Source organism: Zea mays, chromosome 6 (assembly GCF_902167145.1).
Source record: "Zea mays cultivar B73 chromosome 6, Zm-B73-REFERENCE-NAM-5.0, whole genome shotgun sequence".
Classification (NCBI taxonomy): Eukaryota; Viridiplantae; Streptophyta; class Magnoliopsida; order Poales; family Poaceae; genus Zea; species Zea mays.
The window spans coordinates 163,620,405-163,642,496 of NC_050101.1; the positions used below are offsets into that span (position 1 = coordinate 163,620,405).

At 44.3% G+C, this 22,092-nt stretch overlaps 2 protein-coding genes across 5 annotated transcripts; both read right to left on the reverse strand.

The window, feature by feature from the left end:
- Positions 1–7,252: 7,252 nt before the first annotated feature.
- On the reverse strand, positions 7,253–14,372 carry LOC100501203 (uncharacterized). Of its 4 annotated transcripts, XM_035959808.1 has the most exons (9): positions 13,833–14,297; positions 13,055–13,651; positions 12,091–12,257; positions 11,960–12,006; positions 11,595–11,874; positions 11,102–11,209; positions 10,564–10,842; positions 9,687–9,830; positions 8,840–9,464 (listed from the first exon to the last, which is right to left on the reverse strand). In XM_035959808.1, the coding sequence occupies exons 1-9, from the start codon at positions 13,978–13,980 to the stop codon at positions 9,264–9,266; spliced, it is 1,971 nt and encodes a 656-aa protein (XP_035815701.1). In that variant the 5' UTR covers positions 13,981–14,297; the 3' UTR covers positions 8,840–9,263. The 4 variants fall into 4 exon arrangements, with proteins under 4 accessions (XP_035815702.1, XP_035815701.1, XP_035815703.1 ...); XM_035959809.1 differs by lacking the exon at positions 8,840–9,464 and adding an exon at positions 7,253–7,325 and having other exon boundaries at positions 11,960–12,257; positions 13,833–14,372; NM_001195988.1 differs by having other exon boundaries at positions 9,066–9,464; positions 11,960–12,257; positions 13,833–14,141.
- Positions 14,373–15,598: 1,226 nt separating this feature from the next.
- Positions 15,599–20,052, reverse strand: LOC100381434 (uncharacterized). The gene is made up of 7 exons (NM_001174275.2): positions 19,253–20,052; positions 18,360–18,503; positions 18,126–18,278; positions 17,040–17,155; positions 16,764–16,931; positions 16,127–16,357; positions 15,599–16,027 (listed from the first exon to the last, which is right to left on the reverse strand). The coding sequence occupies exons 1-7, from the start codon at positions 19,911–19,913 to the stop codon at positions 15,878–15,880; spliced, it is 1,623 nt and encodes a 540-aa protein (NP_001167746.2). The 5' UTR covers positions 19,914–20,052; the 3' UTR covers positions 15,599–15,877.
- Between the last annotated feature and the right edge of the window lie 2,040 nt (positions 20,053–22,092).

Sequence of the window (22,092 nt, forward strand, 5' to 3'; positions counted from 1 at the left end):
ATGGGAAGATCCAGTAAAGGGTTCCTGGCTGATAGCCATCGCAGCAAAATCAACCAGGGACCTCCCCGCACTGACCTCTCCCCTACTGCCCTTGCCCCTTTCGGGTAAGGTAGTCTTCCACTAGCTTTCCTAGTTAATCAGCCAAGGGCGTCCCATTAAACCCTTGTGGTAGCACTGTTTTCCCGGGTGGTCGCTCCATGTTCCCATTAATTTAATGATCTTAACATGAACAATAATAATAACAAGATCATAACAGAATAATCATGAATAATGAATCTCCATACCCAATCCACATAAAGCAATAGCAAGTACTACCCAAAAATATTCCAGGGGTGAACAAGGTATAGAGTAATCAAAACTGGGGTACATAAAGGATCCCATCAAAATTAACCTATGCAGATCATTAAAATTAATAAGAACATGGCTGGGAAAGTAAGTGATCAAGGGCACAACTTGCCTGTAATGAGCTCCTGCTCAGCTATCTCTACTTGCTGAACCTCAGTTTCCACAGTAGCTTGCTCGTCTACTCGCATCAACACAATACATACATAGTATAGCCAAAATCAACATCACACCAAACAGATGAATGAAATATACAGTAAAAATCTACACATTAAAATGAAACCATAGAAACTGGAATCACTGAATTTGGAGTTTTAGAATTTAAGTTATGAATTTCCTAAGATTTAAGGTGATTATAATAGGATTAGATGATAAATAAATTTTCTGACAGAGTTCTTGTCAAAACAGAGACACTAAATGATGAAGAATATTATTACAAAATTTTAGAAATTGGAATGACTCAATTTGGAGCTAAAATGAATTTTCTATGAATTAACTAAGTTTCTAGATTTGTTTTTGTATTAAAAACAAATTTTTATAATAAATTCTCTGTTTTAATTGTCTCTGGACTGGGCCTCGATTTCTAGAAAAGTCAGGGGCTACGGGGTAAAACTCCTAAGACTCAGGAAACAGTGGGGAGGACGGCGGGTTGAATACTTAAAACTATAGGGTCTCTTTAGAAAAATTGCCACGGCGAAGGGTTACGGGCGATTCTCGGCCGATGGATCGCAAACGAACGGCCACGATTAGATCCACACCCGGCCGAAACGGTACATAATCTACACCGTCAGATCTGAGTTCAACGGTCGCGATTTAATTATGCTAGATCTAACCCCATCCATTAGATCTGAGATCGACGGTACCCGAGCAACGAGACGAAGGGGTACACCTGCTTCTAATCTGAGCCGTTCACTGGGAGATCGACGGCCACCGCGTGTTCCCCCAACCCCCAGCTCGGGACGGCGGCGCCGCCCAAGCCACACGGCGGACCATCGCCGGAGGAAACCCAATCCGACGACCAGGCGCGTTATTCTAGAAATTAAACGGTGCGCCACGCAGCCGAGGGTATGGCGAACAAGGTAGAAGGGTTATTACCGACAATCTCGGCGCGCAGAGGATCCGGCGACGACGAAGGCGGATCCGCGGCGGATGACGAAGTGCGACGAGCAATTCGGCGCTCCCGGGACGAAGACGAGCCCAGGCAAACTCCGCACCGGCTTCAAGGGGTCCCGGAGATGGATCCCGCACACCAAATCGAGGATGAGTCGACGGCGAGCGAGTCTTGGCGCGCGGCGGATTTGAGCTCTAACCTGGCGGCGGCGCTCTCGGGTTTTAAGGGGTGGATAGGCGGTCGAGGTGGCACGGACGGGTCCCAGGGACGCTGATATGGGCACGAGTGCGGCCGAGGAGTCCGGGAGGTGGGCGTTAGCTGGTCAATCCCGGAGGATTCGCGACGGCCGTTGCGGTCGGGTTGGTTGAAGACGACGCCTGACTTCCCGGGCCCACGCGTCAATGAGACACGCGAGAGCGAGCGCGATTGTGAGGCTGTGTCGTGGGGCCAGGGTGTCGGCACCCGATCGCTGGGCTGTGTGCACGCGAGAGGGAAACAAGGGAGTGGGCCGAATTGGGTTCCTGCGGCCCAGCTAGGATTTTTATCTTTTTCTTTTTATTTTTCCTTCCTTTTTCTTCATTTTCAAACTCAATTTGAATTACTTCAAACTTTTGTGGATCTTTATTTATAAACTCTAGTTTTGCACTTAAACATACTAAGGCTGAAGATAATTATTTATACATTTTATTTATATTTTCCTATCTCTTCTCTTCTCCTTATTTTCAAAACCCTAATTTCAAATTTTGGGTTAAATCAAGTTTCAAATAATTAATACCTCATTATTTTATTTAATGCACAACACATAAAACTCCAACAAATGCACTTTTTCTTTATTTTAGAATAATTGTTTTATTTAGTCACTCTCCATTACATAGGTGCTCTTTTTATGATGCAAATAAGACACACAAAATGAGGAGCTCTCTTTATTATTCTTGGTATACAACTTGAGTATTACAAATCCTACCCCCCTTAAAAATAATCTCGTCCTCGAGATTTAAGAAGAACTAGAGAAAAGGTGGGGAAAATCTATACGAAGCTCTTCTTCTCTTTCCCAAGTTGCTTCATCTTCACCGTGGTGGCTCCATTGCACTTTGCACATCTTTATAACCTTATTCCTCGTAACTCGAGTCAAAGTATCCAAAATCTTGATGGGGTACTCAGCATAAGTCAAATCCTCTTGAACACTAAGGTCTTCCATTGGTAACTGTTCTTCAGGCACCCTGAGACATTTCTTCAGCTGAGATACATGGAATACATCATGAACATCCGCGAGATGATCTGGTAACTCCAATTGATATGCAACCTCTCCCACTCGCTTTAAGATTAAGAAGGGTCCAATAAAGCGAGGGGACAACTTTCCTTTGACTCTGAACCTTCTCATGCCCCGGAGTGGTGACACCTTCAAATAGACATAATCTCCCTCCTTAAACTCAAGTATTCTTCTCCGGGTATCAGCATAACTTTTCTGCCTGGATTGTGCAGTTCTCAAATTCTCCCTTATTTGCTGAACTTGTTCTTCTGCTTCTTGTATAATCTCAGGTCCAAACAACTGCCTTTCACCAGTTTGATTCCAATACAAGGGAGTCCTGCACTTTCTGCCATACAAAGCCTCAAACGGTGACATCTTCAAGCTGGCCTGATAGCTATTATTATATGAGAACTCCGCATACGGTAGACTCTTATCCCAACTCCCACCATGTTTAAGAGCACAAGCTCTTAACATATCTTCCAGTACTTGGTTAGTCCTCTCAGTCTGCCCATCAGTCTGGGGATGGTAAGCCGAACTAAAATTCAATCTCGTATCCAATGACTCGTGCAACTGCTTCCAAAATCGAGAGGTAAACTGTGATCCTCGATCTGACACAATCTTCTTTGGCACACCATGCAGGCATACAATCCGTGCCATGTACAACTCCGCCAACTTAGCTCCTGAATAAGTGGTCTTCACTGGAATAAAGTGGGCTACTTTAGTTAGCCTGTCCACAATCACCCATATAGAATCATATCCAGCAGACGTGCGGGGTAATCCAACAATGAAGTCCATGCCAATCTCTTCCCATTTCCACTCAGGTATCTTCAGTGGGTGCAATAGTCCGGCTGGCCTCTGGTGTTCAGCCTTAACTCTTTGGCATACATCGCACATAGCCACATGTGCAGCAACATCTCTTTTCAATCCATACCACCAATATTTTTGCTTTAAATCCTGATACATCTTAGTGCTCCCAGGGTGGATAGAGTAAACTGAATCATGTGCTTCCTTCAATATGGTTTCCCGCAGACTATTAATATCGGGAACACAGATCCGATTCTTGAACCATATCGTGCCTTGCTCATCTTCCGTGAACTCTGGGCCTCTACCTTCAGTAATAAGATCCTTGATCTCTTGAATCTTAGCATCACCAATCTGACCTTTACGAATTTCTTGCTCCAAGGTAGGTTCCAATTCAATAGTCACTCCTTCCGTATGTGTAACAATTCCCAGGTTGAGTCTCTCAAAATCCTTTGCTAATTCATCAGGTAGTTGAACAACGAAAGCGGAGTGAACATGCTCCTTCCGACTCAAGGCATCTGCAACCAAATTCGCCTTGCCTGGGTGATAGTGAATCTCCAAGTCATAATCCTTAATGAGCTCCAACCAACGGCGTTGCCTGAGGTTGAGATCCTTCTGAGTGAATATATACTTCAAACTCTTATGATCCGTGTATACTTGGCACTTAGTTCCCATAATGTAGTGTCTCCAAATCTTCAGTGCATGGACAACGGCAGCCAATTCCAAGTCATGGGTGGGGTAGTTCAGTTCATGCTTCCTCAACTGACGAGATGCATAGGCAATCACATGTCCCTCTTGCATAAGCACACATCCAAGTCCTTGGCCACATGCATCACAATAAATGTCAAACCCCTTCTGCAGATCTGGCATAATCAATACTGGAGGTGACATCAATCTTTCCTTCAATTGATCAAAGCTCTCTTGACATTTCTCATCCCACTTAAATTCTCTTCCTTTCTCCAAAAGTGAGGTCATAGGCTTGGCAATCTTAGAGAATCCCTCAATAAATCTCCGATAATATCCTGCGAGTCCCAAGAAACTCCGAATCTCAGTAACTGTAGTGGGCACTCTCCACTCCATTATCTCCTTCACTTTAGCAGGATCCACTGCTATTCCTCCATTAGAAATAATATGACCAAGGAATGGCACCTTGTCAATCCAAAACTCGCACTTGCTGAACTTAGCATAGAGTTGATTATCTCGTAACTTCTGTAGCACCAACCTCAGATGTTCCTCATGATCACTTTCATTCCTAGAATAGATAAGAATATCGTCGATGAATACCACGACGAAACTGTCCAAATACTCCATAAACACCTTATTCATCAAATTCATGAAGTAAGCTGGTGCATTGGTTAGTCCAAATGACATAACAGTAAACTCATATAATCCATATCGAGTCGAGAAAGCCGTCTTGGGAATATCCGATGGTCTAATCCTCATCTGATGGTAACCCGATCGGAGATCAATCTTCGAAAATACTCTTGCACCTCTCATCTGATCAAATAAATCCTCAATACGGGGCAATGGATACTTGTTCTTCACTGTAACATCATTAAGAGATCTATAATCCACACACATCCGTTGCGATCCATCCTTCTTCTGTACAAACAAGACCGGTGCTCCCCAAGGTGAGGAACTCGGACGAATGTACCCGGCCTCTTGTAACTCAGTTAACTGCTTCTTAAGTTCCTTCAACTCCTCTACGGACATCCTATATGGCCGTTTAGAAATAGGGGCGGTTCCAGGTAAGAGGTCAATAACAAACTCAACTTCTCTCTCAGGTGGCATCCCTGGTAACTCCTCTGGAAAGACATCCGGAAAATCTCTAACCACCCGGATATTGTCACCAACAAACTCCTCAGGCATAAAGAACATTGCACGCATAGATGAGGAGGTTACTGCAACATTAACTTGAAACCTTTCTCCTTTAGTAGTAGTGAGTTCTACGGTACCTCTACCACATGCTATAACGGCCTTTGCCTTTCTTAGCCATGACATACCAAGGATCACGTCCATAGTGCTCTCTTCTAACACTATAGGGGTAGCCCATCTGGGTTAGAAACACAGGGTAAGAAAGGAAGAATTGTAGACAAGGCGAGTAATTACGAGGAATGTTACTGCGGAAGATTTATTAGCTAAGTAGATTAGTGTGTTATCCACTAAAGCTAATACATTACCTTATGGTGGTACATGCTAAGATGCCCGTCTATACTATTTCAATCAATCAAAGAAGCAAATCAAACATTGATCATCAGTACAATCAACCAACATTTTTAATAGAGAAAATAATTTTAATTTCGTCTTAGGTTCCCTATCTCTGAAAAAGTTCATAGTTGTAGGATTCCAAGGTGTGCAATCCATCTTGTCTCAGAGTAGAAAAGGTAAGAATGATCAGAGTAGAGTAGCAAAAGGTGAGACAAGATCAAGATGAGATAAGTATGAAATGAATCAGAGTAAGGTAAGTAGGAAAGGTTTGTCCATTTCTATCTAGGTTTCGTCCTACAGTCAACATTTCCTCTGATACCACTTCTGTAACACCCGGTTTTAAAGAACAAAGCCGGGTGCATCTCATACATGCGCCAAAGAAGACAACATATATAATAACAGAGTGTATAGAGATAAATGTCATAAAACATCAGAGTATTTATTACATAGCGGAAGACTTATTACAAAATAAAAGTGTAAACATAAAACGAACTAAGGATCGTCGGCGCCAATGTCGACTGAGAAACGTCACCTAGATCAGATCAAACTCCTCGCCTTGTAGCTCCTCCTGAACCACCTGCTCTTCTCCTGTGGGGGGGGGGTGTGAGACAGCAAGAGTGAGCTCACATACGTTCATCGCTCAACAAGTTGTGGGGAATAATGTGGCATAAACTCACCAAAGGTGGGAGTTCATGTAGTGTAAGGCTAATCAATGGAATAAAGGCTGAGGCTGAGCATTGCTTTTATAAGTTGGTCAAAATTTTATTAGCAATTACTAAGTGTAAGTAAATACCAAACCTTAATAATAATAAAGAACAGTAATAGTAAAATAATCCCAAATGCGATGCAAATGTCAAATTGAATTTAAGTTCCATAATTAATCATGTGAGGGTCCGAGCCGCTCTTGACCGTGAGCACGGCTAGTATACTAGTTTTACACTCTGCAGAGGTTGCGCATCTTTACCCACAAGTCGTGTATCCCATGTCGCCTGGGTTTGCAAGGCCCTTAGACACTACCGAGGTGAATGGCTAGGGATCCACTACGAGGCCTTTACAAAGTTCCACTAGCTTCCGAAAACCCGCTACAGTTTATGGGAAGATCCAGTAAAGGGTTCCTGGCTGATAGCCATCGCAGCAAAATCAACCAGGGACCTCCCCGCACTGACCTCTCCCCTACTGCCCTTGCCCCTTTCGGGTAAGGTAGTCTTCCACTAGCTTTCCTAGTTAATCAGCCAAGGGCGTCCCATTAAACCCTTGTGGTAGCACTGTTTTCCCGGGTGGTCGCTCCATGTTCCCATTAATTTAATGATCTTAACATGAACAATAATAATAACAAGATCATAACAGAATAATCATGAATAATGAATCTCCATACCCAATCCACATAAAGCAATAGCAAGTACTACCCAAAAATATTCCAGGGGTGAACAAGGTATAGAGTAATCAAAACTGGGGTACATAAAGGATCCCATCAAAATTAACCTATGCAGATCATTAAAATTAATAAGAACATGGCTGGGAAAGTAAGTGATCAAGGGCACAACTTGCCTGTAATGAGCTCCTGCTCAGCTATCTCTACTTGCTGAACCTCAGTTTCCACAGTAGCTTGCTCGTCTACTCGCATCAACACAATACATACATAGTATAGCCAAAATCAACATCACACCAAACAGATGAATGAAATATACAGTAAAAATCTACACATTAAAATGAAACCATAGAAACTGGAATCACTGAATTTGGAGTTTTAGAATTTAAGTTATGAATTTCCTAAGATTTAAGGTGATTATAATAGGATTAGATGATAAATAAATTTTCTGACAGAGTTCTTGTCAAAACAGAGACACTAAATGATGAAGAATATTATTACAAAATTTTAGAAATTGGAATGACTCAATTTGGAGCTAAAATGAATTTTCTATGAATTAACTAAGTTTCTAGATTTGTTTTTGTATTAAAAACAAATTTTTATAATAAATTCTCTGTTTTAATTGTCTCTGGACTGGGCCTCGATTTCTAGAAAAGTCAGGGGCTACGGGGTAAAACTCCTAAGACTCAGGAAACAGTGGGGAGGACGGCGGGTTGAATACTTAAAACTATAGGGTCTCTTTAGAAAAATTGCCACGGCGAAGGGTTACGGGCGATTCTCGGCCGATGGATCGCAAACGAACGGCCACGATTAGATCCACACCCGGCCGAAACGGTACATAATCTACACCGTCAGATCTGAGTTCAACGGTCGCGATTTAATTATGCTAGATCTAACCCCATCCATTAGATCTGAGATCGACGGTACCCGAGCAACGAGACGAAGGGGTACACCTGCTTCTAATCTGAGCCGTTCACTGGGAGATCGACGGCCACCGCGTGTTCCCCCAACCCCCAGCTCGGGACGGCGGCGCCGCCCAAGCCACACGGCGGACCATCGCCGGAGGAAACCCAATCCGACGACCAGGCGCGTTATTCTAGAAATTAAACGGTGCGCCACGCAGCCGAGGGTATGGCGAACAAGGTAGAAGGGTTATTACCGACAATCTCGGCGCGCAGAGGATCCGGCGACGACGAAGGCGGATCCGCGGCGGATGACGAAGTGCGACGAGCAATTCGGCGCTCCCGGGACGAAGACGAGCCCAGGCAAACTCCGCACCGGCTTCAAGGGGTCCCGGAGATGGATCCCGCACACCAAATCGAGGATGAGTCGACGGCGAGCGAGTCTTGGCGCGCGGCGGATTTGAGCTCTAACCTGGCGGCGGCGCTCTCGGGTTTTAAGGGGTGGATAGGCGGTCGAGGTGGCACGGACGGGTCCCAGGGACGCTGATATGGGCACGAGTGCGGCCGAGGAGTCCGGGAGGTGGGCGTTAGCTGGTCAATCCCGGAGGATTCGCGACGGCCGTTGCGGTCGGGTTGGTTGAAGACGACGCCTGACTTCCCGGGCCCACGCGTCAATGAGACACGCGAGAGCGAGCGCGATTGTGAGGCTGTGTCGTGGGGCCAGGGTGTCGGCACCCGATCGCTGGGCTGTGTGCACGCGAGAGGGAAACAAGGGAGTGGGCCGAATTGGGTTCCTGCGGCCCAGCTAGGATTTTTATCTTTTTCTTTTTATTTTTCCTTCCTTTTTCTTCATTTTCAAACTCAATTTGAATTACTTCAAACTTTTGTGGATCTTTATTTATAAACTCTAGTTTTGCACTTAAACATACTAAGGCTGAAGATAATTATTTATACATTTTATTTATATTTTCCTATCTCTTCTCTTCTCCTTATTTTCAAAACCCTAATTTCAAATTTTGGGTTAAATCAAGTTTCAAATAATTAATACCTCATTATTTTATTTAATGCACAACACATAAAACTCCAACAAATGCACTTTTTCTTTATTTTAGAATAATTGTTTTATTTAGTCACTCTCCATTACATAGGTGCTCTTTTTATGATGCAAATAAGACACACAAAATGAGGAGCTCTCTTTATTATTCTTGGTATACAACTTGAGTATTACAATGAAACATGTTGTTTCAAGGGCCAATAGCTTCAGAAAGTGAAGCCTACTTGTCAGTAACGAGTTTGATTGGCCGTTGGACTATATTTGAACGAAAGCCATCGGTGTTGCAATGCTTCGCTAGCCGTTGGTCTGTTTCTGGGATTTATTTGCAGCAGGTAAGACAGAAATTCAACAAATTTCTTGTCCGGACACTGCAAGTGGCGCCGCAAAGAGGATTTCTCTGGGATCAAATACTCCAACTGACCCGTTTCCTATTTTTTAGCAGGAAAAGTAATAGGAAAAATAAGTATCCAGTGATGCATGAAAATTGCACAAAGAACAAACAACTAAAACTCTTATGCCAAAGATCTCATGGTGATAACAAACTACTGCCTTTAAGGACAAGTGCAGTGCTAAATTGTCTTACTGCGCCTCAACTAGTGCATACTGAAGCAAAGTTATGTTGGTAATCTTGCATATCATCCAATAATTACCTCGTCCTTGTGGAAAAGGTCATAGTCATCTGTGAAGTACTTCTGGGTCTCCTGTCCTGAGGCAAGCATTTCCATATCAATTGGACCAATTGTCCCAATCATACGAGCAAGAATGATTGGTACTGATTCATTAGGAAAGAGCACCTGTGACATGCCAAAGAGATCGCAGTCACATATATGACTTCTTTCAGAAAGCAGGAGAACATGTTAACCAATACTAGTTTCAGTTTCAAGTTTTTAAGTCGTCATTTTAATCACGATTAGCCGCGATTGATCGTCCAAGTCGGTTTGGACCAATCACGATTAATCGTCCAAGTCGTCCGACTAATCGTGATTAATCGCCCTAGTCGGTCAGCCAGAACGACCAGCAAGTCGTCCGACTTGAAAACATTGGTTTCAATAGACAACGATTCACCATTATATGTATTCTGAAATTGCAAACATTTTCCAGATGTTTAATAATACAAGCTTTTGAATCCGTGGGAACATAACTACCACCCAAGCTTAGAATCTTCTTCCACTCCGATTTGGGTGTATTTCTTCCTAATGCAATGCCACCTAAGGTTCAACCAACATGTCAAGCACCTACAGAGTTCAGGCATATATTCACCTCCTCTCGATGAAATGATTAACAAAACAAGGTAAAACAACATAATGAGAACCTCAAATGCCAACAGTTATTTAGCACAGTAAATACCAACACAAAGGCAAATCAGGTTTTGTAGTTTCACAATAAGCTTAAAAGACATGCAAAGATTTAACTGTCAGCACAGTCTTATTTGACATTTGTTTTTTAATCATCTCAGTTGGTTCACATGCTGAGATTTCAATATTATACCAAGCAAACAGAGAACAGGAAGTCAAGATATAAACTTACTTCCCCAGTGTACAGTTCAGCTAAGATGCAGCCAAGAGACCAAATGTCAATTTTCTGATCATATGGCAAACCCAGGATGACCTCAGGAGATCGATAAGAACGTGACTGAACATATAAGTTTAAGTTGTCTGACAAGAAGCAGCTGCTTCCAAGATCAATGACTTTGATTTCACATCTGCTGTAGCTCTTCAGAAGGATATTCTCTGGTTTCAGATCACAGTGAACTATGTTTAGATGATGCAAGTACACCAAAGCCTCCAAACATTGTTGAGCTATAGCCTGAAAGCAAGAGAAAAAGGTGTTATTTTAGCAGGCCTTTTTTGTTTCCACCTAATAAAATTTAATGACACTTCAGTATTTATTCCAACCTTTTAAAAAGTATGCTGAGATATAGATGATCAACAAATACCAAAAAAAACTTTATAGAAGTTGGGCATTACAAGGGTAGCTGTAAATGCTTATCTGATTACTTGAATTAGAGTAAACTAATCCATATGACAGCTGTAAGGAGTGATTTGATCACAACAGTTGCATATACCTGTATTCTGGGCAGTGAAAAGTACACCTCATCACCAGACTGCTGATTATATTTCTGAAACTCATAAAGGTTTGCACGTAGTAATTCAGTGACAATGAAGAGATGTTCCTGTCAAAATGTTTCGCCATTAGCAGTTTTTAAGTTCAAAAATGAGCTTGAACAAATATCAAACAGGTAAATTATTGAATAATACATAACGGACAAGAAAAACTTGTATCTTTATTCTTTAATGGATCTTTAGGACTTGGAATGAATAACCTCACTAAGATTATCTCCAGCAGCTTATCTATCCACATCCTTGTATTAAAACTCTACTCTGCGAACAATGTAGTTTACATTGCAGAATAGTGCAAAACAGTGTTTTGGGTAACCATATAGGTAAACAGCTCGACACGGTCTAAGAGCAATATGACTGACTGTTCATTGAATTCTATGGTGTAAAGGACAGCACAAGGCCTAGTTCACTGAATCAGTGAATATGTTCAGCACACACCTGATAATAAAAATAATCATAGAGACGCAGTATATGATGATCATCATCTGGATCATATTTATTGACAAACTTGAGGAGCTTTATCTCATCCAAACTCTGGTCAAAGAAATCCTTGTCATTTTTTATTATTTTAAGGCATACATCAACTCCAGTGTGGAGGTCGTGTGCCCGGACAACCTTGCTGAATGCAGCAGAACCAAGATACTCAGTGATACGATATCTTCCAGCTACAACTGAATCCATGACAATAGCGAATTCTTTGTTTTCCTCAAAGCCTGTCCTGCAGTGGACATCTTAGCATGAGTACAGTACCGCTAAAAATATTTGGCAGAAGAAGAAAATAAGAAAGGTATCTGATGGTGAACCTGCTCTTCCGGTGGAAAATTTTCAGGTCAAATACCTCATACTCCTGCTGAAACTTAGAGACTGCAGGATCAGTTTTTGGATCTTCCTGAAATTTGTGAGTAGTAGGGTTTTGAACATATGTATCTTCTACCTTGAAGTCTTCCACACCATAAACATCAAAAGGGATTGCACTCTCAGGTAAAGAATGTATGCAGTAAGTATCTTTTAGAAATTCTTTGCCATCAGCATTTTTCTCGTTTGTTACCATACAGACATCTAGGTTGATATTCCCTCTCAAGTCATCTTCAAGTCCAGTATCTGAAAAAGATAACTAGAGTTAAAATAAAAATCATTAATGCCCCGTTTGGATCATTGGAATTTAATTTCATTCTAATATTAGTAATTTAAGCATATATTTATTAAGCTAATTCGGTTTTATGCAAAATATATTTATATACTATTATTAACAAGATGTCGGAGATATTTATGTGCTACATTTTTAATATAGATGAGTGAGACGAAGAGTGTCATGTAAGTTATGGATTAGAAACAAATTCTACTAATGCATAAAATTATTTCACATCCTCCACCCCATGAATTTGAGATAAGCTTATATATGAACTCTGGAAAGTGGTGGAATGTTAAATTCCAAACTAAATAAGTTACTTTATTAAGTGAATTCCAATTTTTCTAAAATGAAGGGATCCAAACGTCCCGTAAGAAAAAAAATCCTTAGGGTTAGGTGAATGATGAATTTCAGATTTATAAAGGCATACAGACGTGGATTAAGAAGCAAATTTCATCGTGGACATGTGGAACTAGATTCAACGTTCCCTTGTTACAATAATACCCACTGTTGCGTATAGCAGTGACTCTAAACTCAATTCACCATTACAAACCCTGAACTTAATGCCAAGAAAATTCAGGATTTACTTTATATTATGAGAAAAGGCACTTATGTGAAGCAAATTGGCAGCCATGGATTAGCGTAAAATTCCAATCTATCAGAGTGATCCGATTACAATGTCATGAAGTGACCTCCACTAAATTAGCTTAGAAAATTACAAATAAGAGAAATGAAACTGAGCAAAAGGAAAGAGGTCAGAACTACTTACTCTCAAGAGCATCTGCATCAGCCAAGTGCGGAGTAAGCATTTGAAGTTCCTTCTCCAGAACAGTAAGATCCAGCCAGTCGTCCTGTCCTTTCTTGGAAGCCACTGACTGGTCGCCAGCATCAACAAACGCATTCAGTCTGAACCGGAACGCTTCTGCAACGCACTCATCAAGCCCCTCCGCGTGGTCCTCCATGATCTGACACCTCCCATAAACAGCGGAGCAAGAATCTCTCACCACCAACTCCTCATTATAGCAGCAACCGCAAGGTGGCGACGAGCAAGCATTCGCATCTGTGCACCCATCAGAGTCCGCATTGCGGTCTGTACGTACGTGCCCGCGACCGCATCCGTCGCCAAGCTCCCGCACCTCACTCCGCTGCAAGCTGACGTCAGGACCAACAACGAACTTGTCCTCCCCTTCGCTGCCGTCGCTCTCTAGCTTGCTGTGGAACAGGTGGTTGTCGTACAGCCAGTAGTCACTGAAGAACGGATCAGTGGTGTCGTACTCGCGGGCCGTCCCGAACTCCATCTCCGACGAAGACGCCTCCGACGGCGTGCGAGGTGGAGACCGTAGCCCGCCGCACAGATTCGGCATACCTGATGCCCACGGGGAGCAGCGAAGACAGGCATGACCGACCAAAATTAGGATCAGAAGTAAACAAACTTAGAGCATGCAGCCAAGCAATCACGCGAGGTATCGAGGTTGGGAGCGGGGTTGTCAATGAGGGCCTGCACGCATTGGGGGGAAAACACTGTCGCAAGCACGCGGAAGCGGTACCTGAGGCTGAGGGCGTGGAACGCATGCTGACGAAGGTATCAGAGGAGGAGCAGGAGCGTGGGCTGGCGATCACGCCGCCGCTGCCGCCGCACGAGGCGCGCAGCCGCAGCGGCGGAAGCTGGGGGTCATCGAATCCAGGCGCCGACATGGCTGGGTGCGACAGTGCGAGCCGACGTGCGCCCGGGTCAAGCTCGCGGTCGCTCAGCCTGCCCCAGCTCTATCGTTTGGAGCGAAGCGAGGGCGAAGCAAGCGCAGGGCCGCGCAGGCACGCAGCTACAGTGACGGGGTCGCTGGCGTACCGAGAACGGGCGAGGCGAGGCGGCGGCACGGGATCCAACAGCCGTCGCGCCCGCCGCAGGCCGCAAAACTTTTCTAGTGTGCGTGTAGCTCTGACGTCCGGGGCCCGCCGCCCCAGAGGCACAGGCGGCAGGCCCAGCCATCGGCGTCCGCGGGGATGCGGGGCGTCGCTGTCGCGTGGCGACTGTCGATGCGGTAGGTGCTCTGATGTGGAGGGGCAGGTCAGGTCAGGTCGGGAGTGGACTCCGATGTTGAGTGCCGCCATTATTGTCGGTGGCTGTCGCGCGGGCCCGCAACGTAGCTGGGCCGGGCGCCGTCCTCCGTGCTCTGGTCTGCTCTGCTTCGCTGGGAGAAGTGGGGATTATCTGCGCCTGCATGGACAGGGCCGGCGGCGCCCCCCCCCCCCGTGAGTACACCGTGGCAGCCAGCCAAATGTTAGGGCATGTACAGTGGTATTTAATGTGGGGGCTCTTAAGGTGTTTTAGGGGTTATTTGCAAAAAAATCTTAGAGCCGTCTCTCCGTGAAGAGACGCCTCTGGCTCGTAAACTAAGTAACAACAGACGCCTCACTTCCCACTGTACGAATTTGTCGTCTGTTCTATCGATCTGATGCTATACAAATACATTTAATTCTGTATTTATTAATAGACTACGTTTAGAGACACTCCATTGTACAATAGAGTCTCTTAGTTGTCTCTTGTGCTTGGAGAACCGTTTTGGTGTCTCTCCACTATACATGCCCTTACGGGGCGGTGGCGTCAGGTTCAAATCCCAACAAGGGGAAGGGGACACCAGATCTGCCAATGGGGAGGCCACTTCGTACCCCTGTCGTCTCGACATACAAGAGCGCAAAGGATTGGGCACACCTGACGAAACCCTAGGCAATTTCGTTGTCACGGTGGTTAGAGAACTACTAGTGGATAAAAGCACCCCTTTCTCTGTCACCGAACCTCTAGAACTTGGCTACAATGCATTGCGTGCACTGAGTCGTGTACTCGTATTTTATTTATTTATGCCCGTGATATAATTTATTTAAGGTGGATGCAATTTAGGTGGCAGCGGACAGGGATCATATATAGGATATCCGATATCATACCAGAAAAAGGGCGATCGGAATAAGATAGATGAACAGGCAAACAGTCCGCCTCGCTCCCACATGGCACATCCGATCGGTGACTGACGACTGCGAGCTTTTCTGCGTTTCCAGTCGGTGCTGCTGGATCGCGTCTATCCATCATCTGATTTTCTTTATCGCCCGAGATGAAGCAATTAATGGTATTTTGGTAGCTCTGGCTAGAGTTAGGTACTGCTCCTACTCCGCAACCCCAAACTCGTTGGAGTTGGAAATAGAAAAGGATTAGAAAGTCAGCTTAGCCCTTCATCATTTCCTCTTCGGCTGTTCTAAACTGTCATAGTTACTCTTCACCGATTTGTAGGTGCAAATGAGTATAGGGTGACAGCACACGGTACCAGCGAGCAAATTGCATTATATTTGAGGTCAACACCAAAACATTTTTACAACATTTTGAGCGTCAGGTACTACACCGGAGGAGATGAGCAGGCGTGCAGGTGTGCAATCCTTCAGCAGATGCTCCCCAGCGACACTGGAAAAGGCTGCTAATTACACGAGTAAACCAATCAGGGAGGCTCCGACTATCTAAATCCCGGACCACAAATAATCATTAGTGGGCCCGAGGGGCAATGCGTGGAGAAGAGAAGAGAAGAGCATCGGTTGCAGAGCTGCAACCTCACCCGCTACCCAGCTTTACAGACCCGTCTTTTATCAGCTTTATGCTAAGGCTATTGAAGCGCCCTCTTGAATAGTGCCGCGATGCCTTCCTCCAGTCCGTGCCAGTTTTCATCATCGCTACAAATTCGTCGTAGCTAATTTTCCCATCCTGCAGAAACAACGGGAAGTTATTGCGGCCTGACTAACGATAGGATTTGAAGGCACAGCCACAAGCTATCGCAGGAGCCTTCGGTGGTGGATCGTTAACCTTGTCTGTGTCAACTTCTTGCAATATGTCATTGACCACGTCCATGGTATCAGCTCCCCCGTCCTCCATCAGGGCTTCCTGAAGCTCCTCGGGCTCGATGAAACCGTTGCCATCCTTGTCGAAAAATAGGAAGGCCCGCCGAAGGTGCTCGTCATTTGCCATCCTTTGTAAATGGAGCGAGACAGCCAAAAATTCACCGTAATCTAGTGCTCCTCTACCATTTGTATCCACCTAACATTCAAAGCACAGAGATAATAATATGCGATCAAATGGTCTTATATAAATCTAAGCAACCAAGGGGAAATTAAAGGCGTAAGCAAATTCTAAACAAATAACTTAGTTCAATGGCATGTCACCTACGAGGCCCTATATTTATCAGCTTTCAAGAACATACAAACAACTCCTTCAGGGAAATTGGAGTAAATGTTTCATTATGTGTAGAATGCCACATTGACAACCTCCAAATTATCCAGAACCAAGTACCAAGCACCACCTGATGCAACTACAACTAAATTGCTGTGTTCCATTGAACACTAACAATCCAACATATTAGACATCAATGGTAGCAGAAATCATGTGATTCAGATCGATAACAACAGGCGATAGTGACTCAATCAATTAAACCAAACATACTTACAGCTTCGATAAGCATTTGCACTTCTGATTCTGCAAGATGAGAACCAAAATTTGCGATCCCGCTCTTTAACTCTTCATAAGAAACTATACCATCATTATCAGTATCCATCACCTTGAACATCTCCTTTATGTCCTGAACCTCTTCAGCCGACAAGTGATCAGCAATAACCTAGTCAAGTACCAGTTTGTCAGTAAAGTGAATCGTTTCCATGGTAGCTAGAAACAGGATGCATTAAAGCACATTAGATCAGTTTCACTATAAAGAAAGATTTCGAACCCTTAGAGCTCTTCTTTTGAATCTGTTCATCCTTGAAAACTGTTTCAGCCTTGACTTTACAATGTCTCCAAGAGGAACGTTTGGAGCTTTCTTAGCATTTTGAAGCCAGGGATGCTCTGAGATAACAGAAACAAAGAAGAGGGGGAGGGGGGACTTTAGAGTACCTACCTGAACCCCCAAAGAGGGGAGGGGGCAATGGGATGCTAGGTAATTCGATAAGGACTTTGAACATTATCTATGATGTACACAGTGTGAAAACTTAAATAGCTCTTGGTTACAATCCGATATCCTGATAAATAAAAGCATGTAGCTCGAATATTTGAAGCATAAAATAGCAAAAAATCAAACAGACTTTGTGGTACATGATTCATCCAAGTGATCTGTATGTATAGAAGTGCAGAGAATGGTATTCTCTCAATTGCTAAAACAATACCAATCATCTCTTTTTTTAGATAAACAACAAGCTTCTTTTACCAGCTTTTCCTTTTGAGAATGAATACATCTGCAATTAACTGCTAACTAGAGTTGCCATGAGGTGCAGTAAGAAAACACATCTGACTCCAGAGACTGTCTAGAAGTATGAGCAACAGAAGAGCATTTACTTCCACTTTTTACTTCAACTTTGATCCATCAATTTTTTTGTCACTAGTCACTTTCACAATCATAGAATTACGTGACTGTACCCTCAGATTACCTAAGCAAGTAGTAAACACGCTTGGAAGCTAAAAAAAGTGGCCCGAACTATAGTTGCATCAACTTCTCCAACAAGGATACAGAGTAGATCCTGAAGAAGTTGCACCAACTACACTTCAAAACTATGTTTGATCCATGTTACATGGACATCTGTGTGGTATCAGTGTCCGATTCGGGTGAGGGGGTCCGATTTGCCAGATTTTTTTTGCGACCCTCCAAATGGCACTTGGAATCCAAGTATCCAAACATAGGTGTTGGGTATCTGACTTGGCAAAAAAAGGACATGGTGTCTAGGTAACACTGGTGTTGATCCTTTCAAGTGAACAGATCTGATGCAATGTGCCATATAATGAAGCACTGAGTTAATAAGTTCGATATACAGATACAACCTACCAAGAACTTGCTTTGCTGTTAGCCTGAGCTTTGGATCAGGTTGAAGCATCTGCCGAACAAGATCTTTAGCATTATCTGAAACATTGGGCCAGGGTTCTCGCTTAAAATCTACATTTCCCCGAAGAATAGCTTGTGCAACTCCTTGTTCAGTCTCTGCAATTATTACCTGGTAAGCTCATTTGCACAAAAGTAATGCTAGAGGACAAGGTGTTCTCAATGATGAAATCCCTTTACCAGCCCAAAATGGAGGAACACCACATAACAAAATATACAAGATAACACCAGCGCTCCATATGTCTATTTCAGGTCCATAGTTCCTCTTCAAGACTTCAGGAGCCATGTAGTATGGGCTTCCCACAATTTCCGAAAACTTTTCGCCTGGAAAGGAAAACAATGCTTTCATTTTACAGCAATTGTTGGTTGTGGCTATATGTGGACCACAATTTATAGCAATTGCAAAAAAATAGTTGCATTGCAGCCAAAGCAAGGGAGCATTTGTTTAGGTGATAAGGAGGCAAGGAGTTACCCGTGAGTGCAGTTAAGACAGCTAAAGTCTTAATGGAAGTTGCTTGAAACATACTCCTATACGCAAATTTTATTTCAAAATACTTCTGTACATAATCTGAGTTTCCCAAAACGCCTGACCTCAGTAGCACCTGAATAAGTATAAAACGGCATAGACAAGTCGCTATGCTGGGAAACAGCTTCGTGACGTGTGCTCCCACTAATTATTTCCAAATTCTTAAAATAGGAGGCAGGCAGCGAGCCAACAAGGCAACCTAGCTCCTAGATTCGAATCTCTGAGCTCACCACACCGTCTGCAATAAAGCTGGCAAGAATGCCGTCAGATGCAACAGCAAGAAGTTGCCTTTGGCTGATAAGCAAGTGGTGTCATGTCCACTGTCAGTATCACAACTTGTTCCAAACTGTATAGTAGCAGAAGAGGAAGACCAATTCTGCCTCAGATTGCGCAAGCATAGAAAAACAAGTGGCAACAGAAACGACCGCTACAGATAATCCGCCCGAACTACCAACCCCACGGATCCAGCCTGAATCGACGAAAAAGTCCAAAATTGCGGCCAGCGGTTCGCCCAAATCAGGAATAGATCTCGGTGTCCGGAGCTCACCGGGCTTGAAGAAGATGGAGAGGCCGAAGTCGATGGCCTTGAGCGGCGAGTTCTCCTTCTTGTTGGCGAAGAGGAAGTTCTCGGGCTTGAGGTCCCGGTGGATGACGCCGTGGCGATGGCAGAGCTGCACGACCTCGAGGATGGTGCGCGTGACCGCGGCCGCCGCGCGTTCCGTGTAATGGCCCCTGGCGACGATGCGGTCGAACAGCTCCCCTCCCTCGCAGAGCTCCATGACGAGGTGCACGGCGCCGTCGTCCTCGCACGCCTCCCGCAGGGACACGATGGTGGGGCTCTTGGGCAGGTGCCGCATGATGGCCACCTCCCGCCGCACGTCCTCCACGTCGACGGGCGTCCGCAGCTTCCGCTTGGAGATCGACTTGCAGGCCAGCAGCTCCCGCGTGCCACGGTCCATGCACAGGTACGTCACGCCGAACTCGCCGCGCCCGAGCTCCCGGTCCAGCGCGTACTTCTCTTCGATCCCGGCGCCAACGTCGCACCCCTCCTCCCCGAGCACAGACAGCCGCTTCTTCTCCCCGGCGCCGCCCCCGCCGCCGTTCCGCGCCTGGTGGGGCTTCTTCTTCCCGCCGGCGGAGGCCGGGAAGTGCGACGACTTGACGTCTTCCCGCGCCGCGGCGGCCGGCGAGCGGCAACAGTTTCCCATGGCTGCCACGCGAGACAGGGAGTGGGGGCACTAGGGTTTGTGCGGCATTGAGCACTGTGCGAGTGGGGGAGGAGCAGGAGGTGGGCTAGAGGAGGCGTGGCGCAGACGAGGGCAAGCTACCAGCGAGACCTGTGTCGGGGGTGAGGACTGAGGAGTGAGGACGAGGCGTGCGGGATGGCCGGATCCCGGATGGGTTTGAGGACACTCCCATCCCACGTCGGGCTGTTCTTGAGCCCAATGGTCCACTGGAACGGGCCCGGCGTGGGGTCTGTCTGGTGTTCTGCGAAGAAGTTCGGGTGGTGGGCCCCACGGTCGCCGGGGACGGGGAAGTTTGACTGCTGGATCTGAAGGCGGTCCAGGGAGGGAGAGTTTCGATCGACTCAACAGGTCAGACATGCCGTATAGTGGACAGAGGAATCGGATATAATCTGACAAGATTTATTATATACAAATAACAATATAATAGTAATATTAAAAGCAAGCGCTTCAGTGCGTTGGTGATTAGCGATTTGTTTAATCTCAAAGATTCCAAGGCAAATTTGTTTGCACGCACAGTGTTGTGATTGTCAGATTGTGATTGTCAGGAATTGATTTTGTTGGTGGTTAGGGCATGTACAAGAGACCTACGATTTTCTAGGTATAAGACGATCTCCCAAGTCCCACGTATTCTCTATCTTCTATCTTATTACCTATTTCAAATCCGTCTCTGCAAACATTATCAAACAATATATCTACAGTTATGTATCCTCTATTTTGCACGCTCTACTGAAGACAGTTAAGAGATAGCACGATACAACTATGAGTCTATAAATAATTAATGCGACAAAATACAATATACATAGAGAGTCGTAAATAGACAAACTCTTGTTTTTCACTTAGCCCCCTATAGACTCATCAAGAGATCCCTCATTTAATTGAGTTGTACATGTCCTTAGAGCAAGTTTAATAATACGATCTGCTACTGGCTGCAAACCAATGTCATGTCACTTATAGCTAACATTTTAGCCTTCTCATAAAATAGCTTGACTATTAGATTGGATAAAGAATGGTTTAATCAAATATGCAATTACTTAATGCTTGCATGTTCTCAAGTTGGAAGCGTCTGCCTTCACTTTTGTGCCAAACTCCTTTGGCTTCTTTTGGCTCGACTTAAGAGGTCCTCTAAGCACTCAGAAAAACATAGTTAGCAAGTAAAGCAATTGACTAAATGTTAGGATCATACCTTTATCACTCCATTTTAAAATGATTTGCAATATTTGCAAACTCAAGACCAAAAGGTGTTTTTCTCTAAAAAATATGTTAGAGCCCAAACACTACTAGAAACATTGTAATGGACATATGCAACATATTTACAAGTGCAAACCTTACACGTGTACCATTTTACATCAAGTTGCTCACTTGGGTCCATGTTTGTGCTCTTTTGAACTTGATATCTTCAATTTGTTTTCTTTACATATGTGCTCATGCTCTTATCAACATGGTTAGTTCAAAATGGTGTGTTGGGTATTTAATCACCAAAACAACTAGAAATGGTCTAAGGGCACATTTCTCTTTTAATAGACTTGTCTCAAATAATGAGAGATGATGCTCGAATCATCTTGGTAGTACCACTATATCGTGAAGCTACAGAAGGCTCCATCATCAATGGTGACAAGAATCTTGAAGCATTAGAGCTTGTTCGTTTCTACCCCAATCCATATGGATTGAGGGAGATTGAGGGGGTTCCAATCCCTAGTAAGTCAAAATCTCTCTCAATCCGTATCAATCTCCTTCAATCTATATGGATTGAAAATAACCGAACAAGCCCTTAATGGGTTGTTCTTTCACCAGACATTATTGAGGACACGACACTAGATATAATTGTTGCCACAATAATCTTTATTCTAGCTACATATAGTAGTGAGTATGGTTTTGTATAGATAATTCATTCCGATGTCGCTAGGACCATCCACAAAAAAATGTATCCCCCAATTGTTAGCTATAAAGTGCGGGGAAGTACCATGTGCCCATCATCAAAATAGTTGAAGTTGCACGTTGGGTGGGGCCCACTGGCCACCATAGAAAAATGGTGTTATTTGGTTCACGAAATATAACGTAAATGATAATGATTCACACTCGAATACCGGCGGTAACAAATTTGAATAAGCTGGTATCCATTTATAGTGTGGTATCGATTACG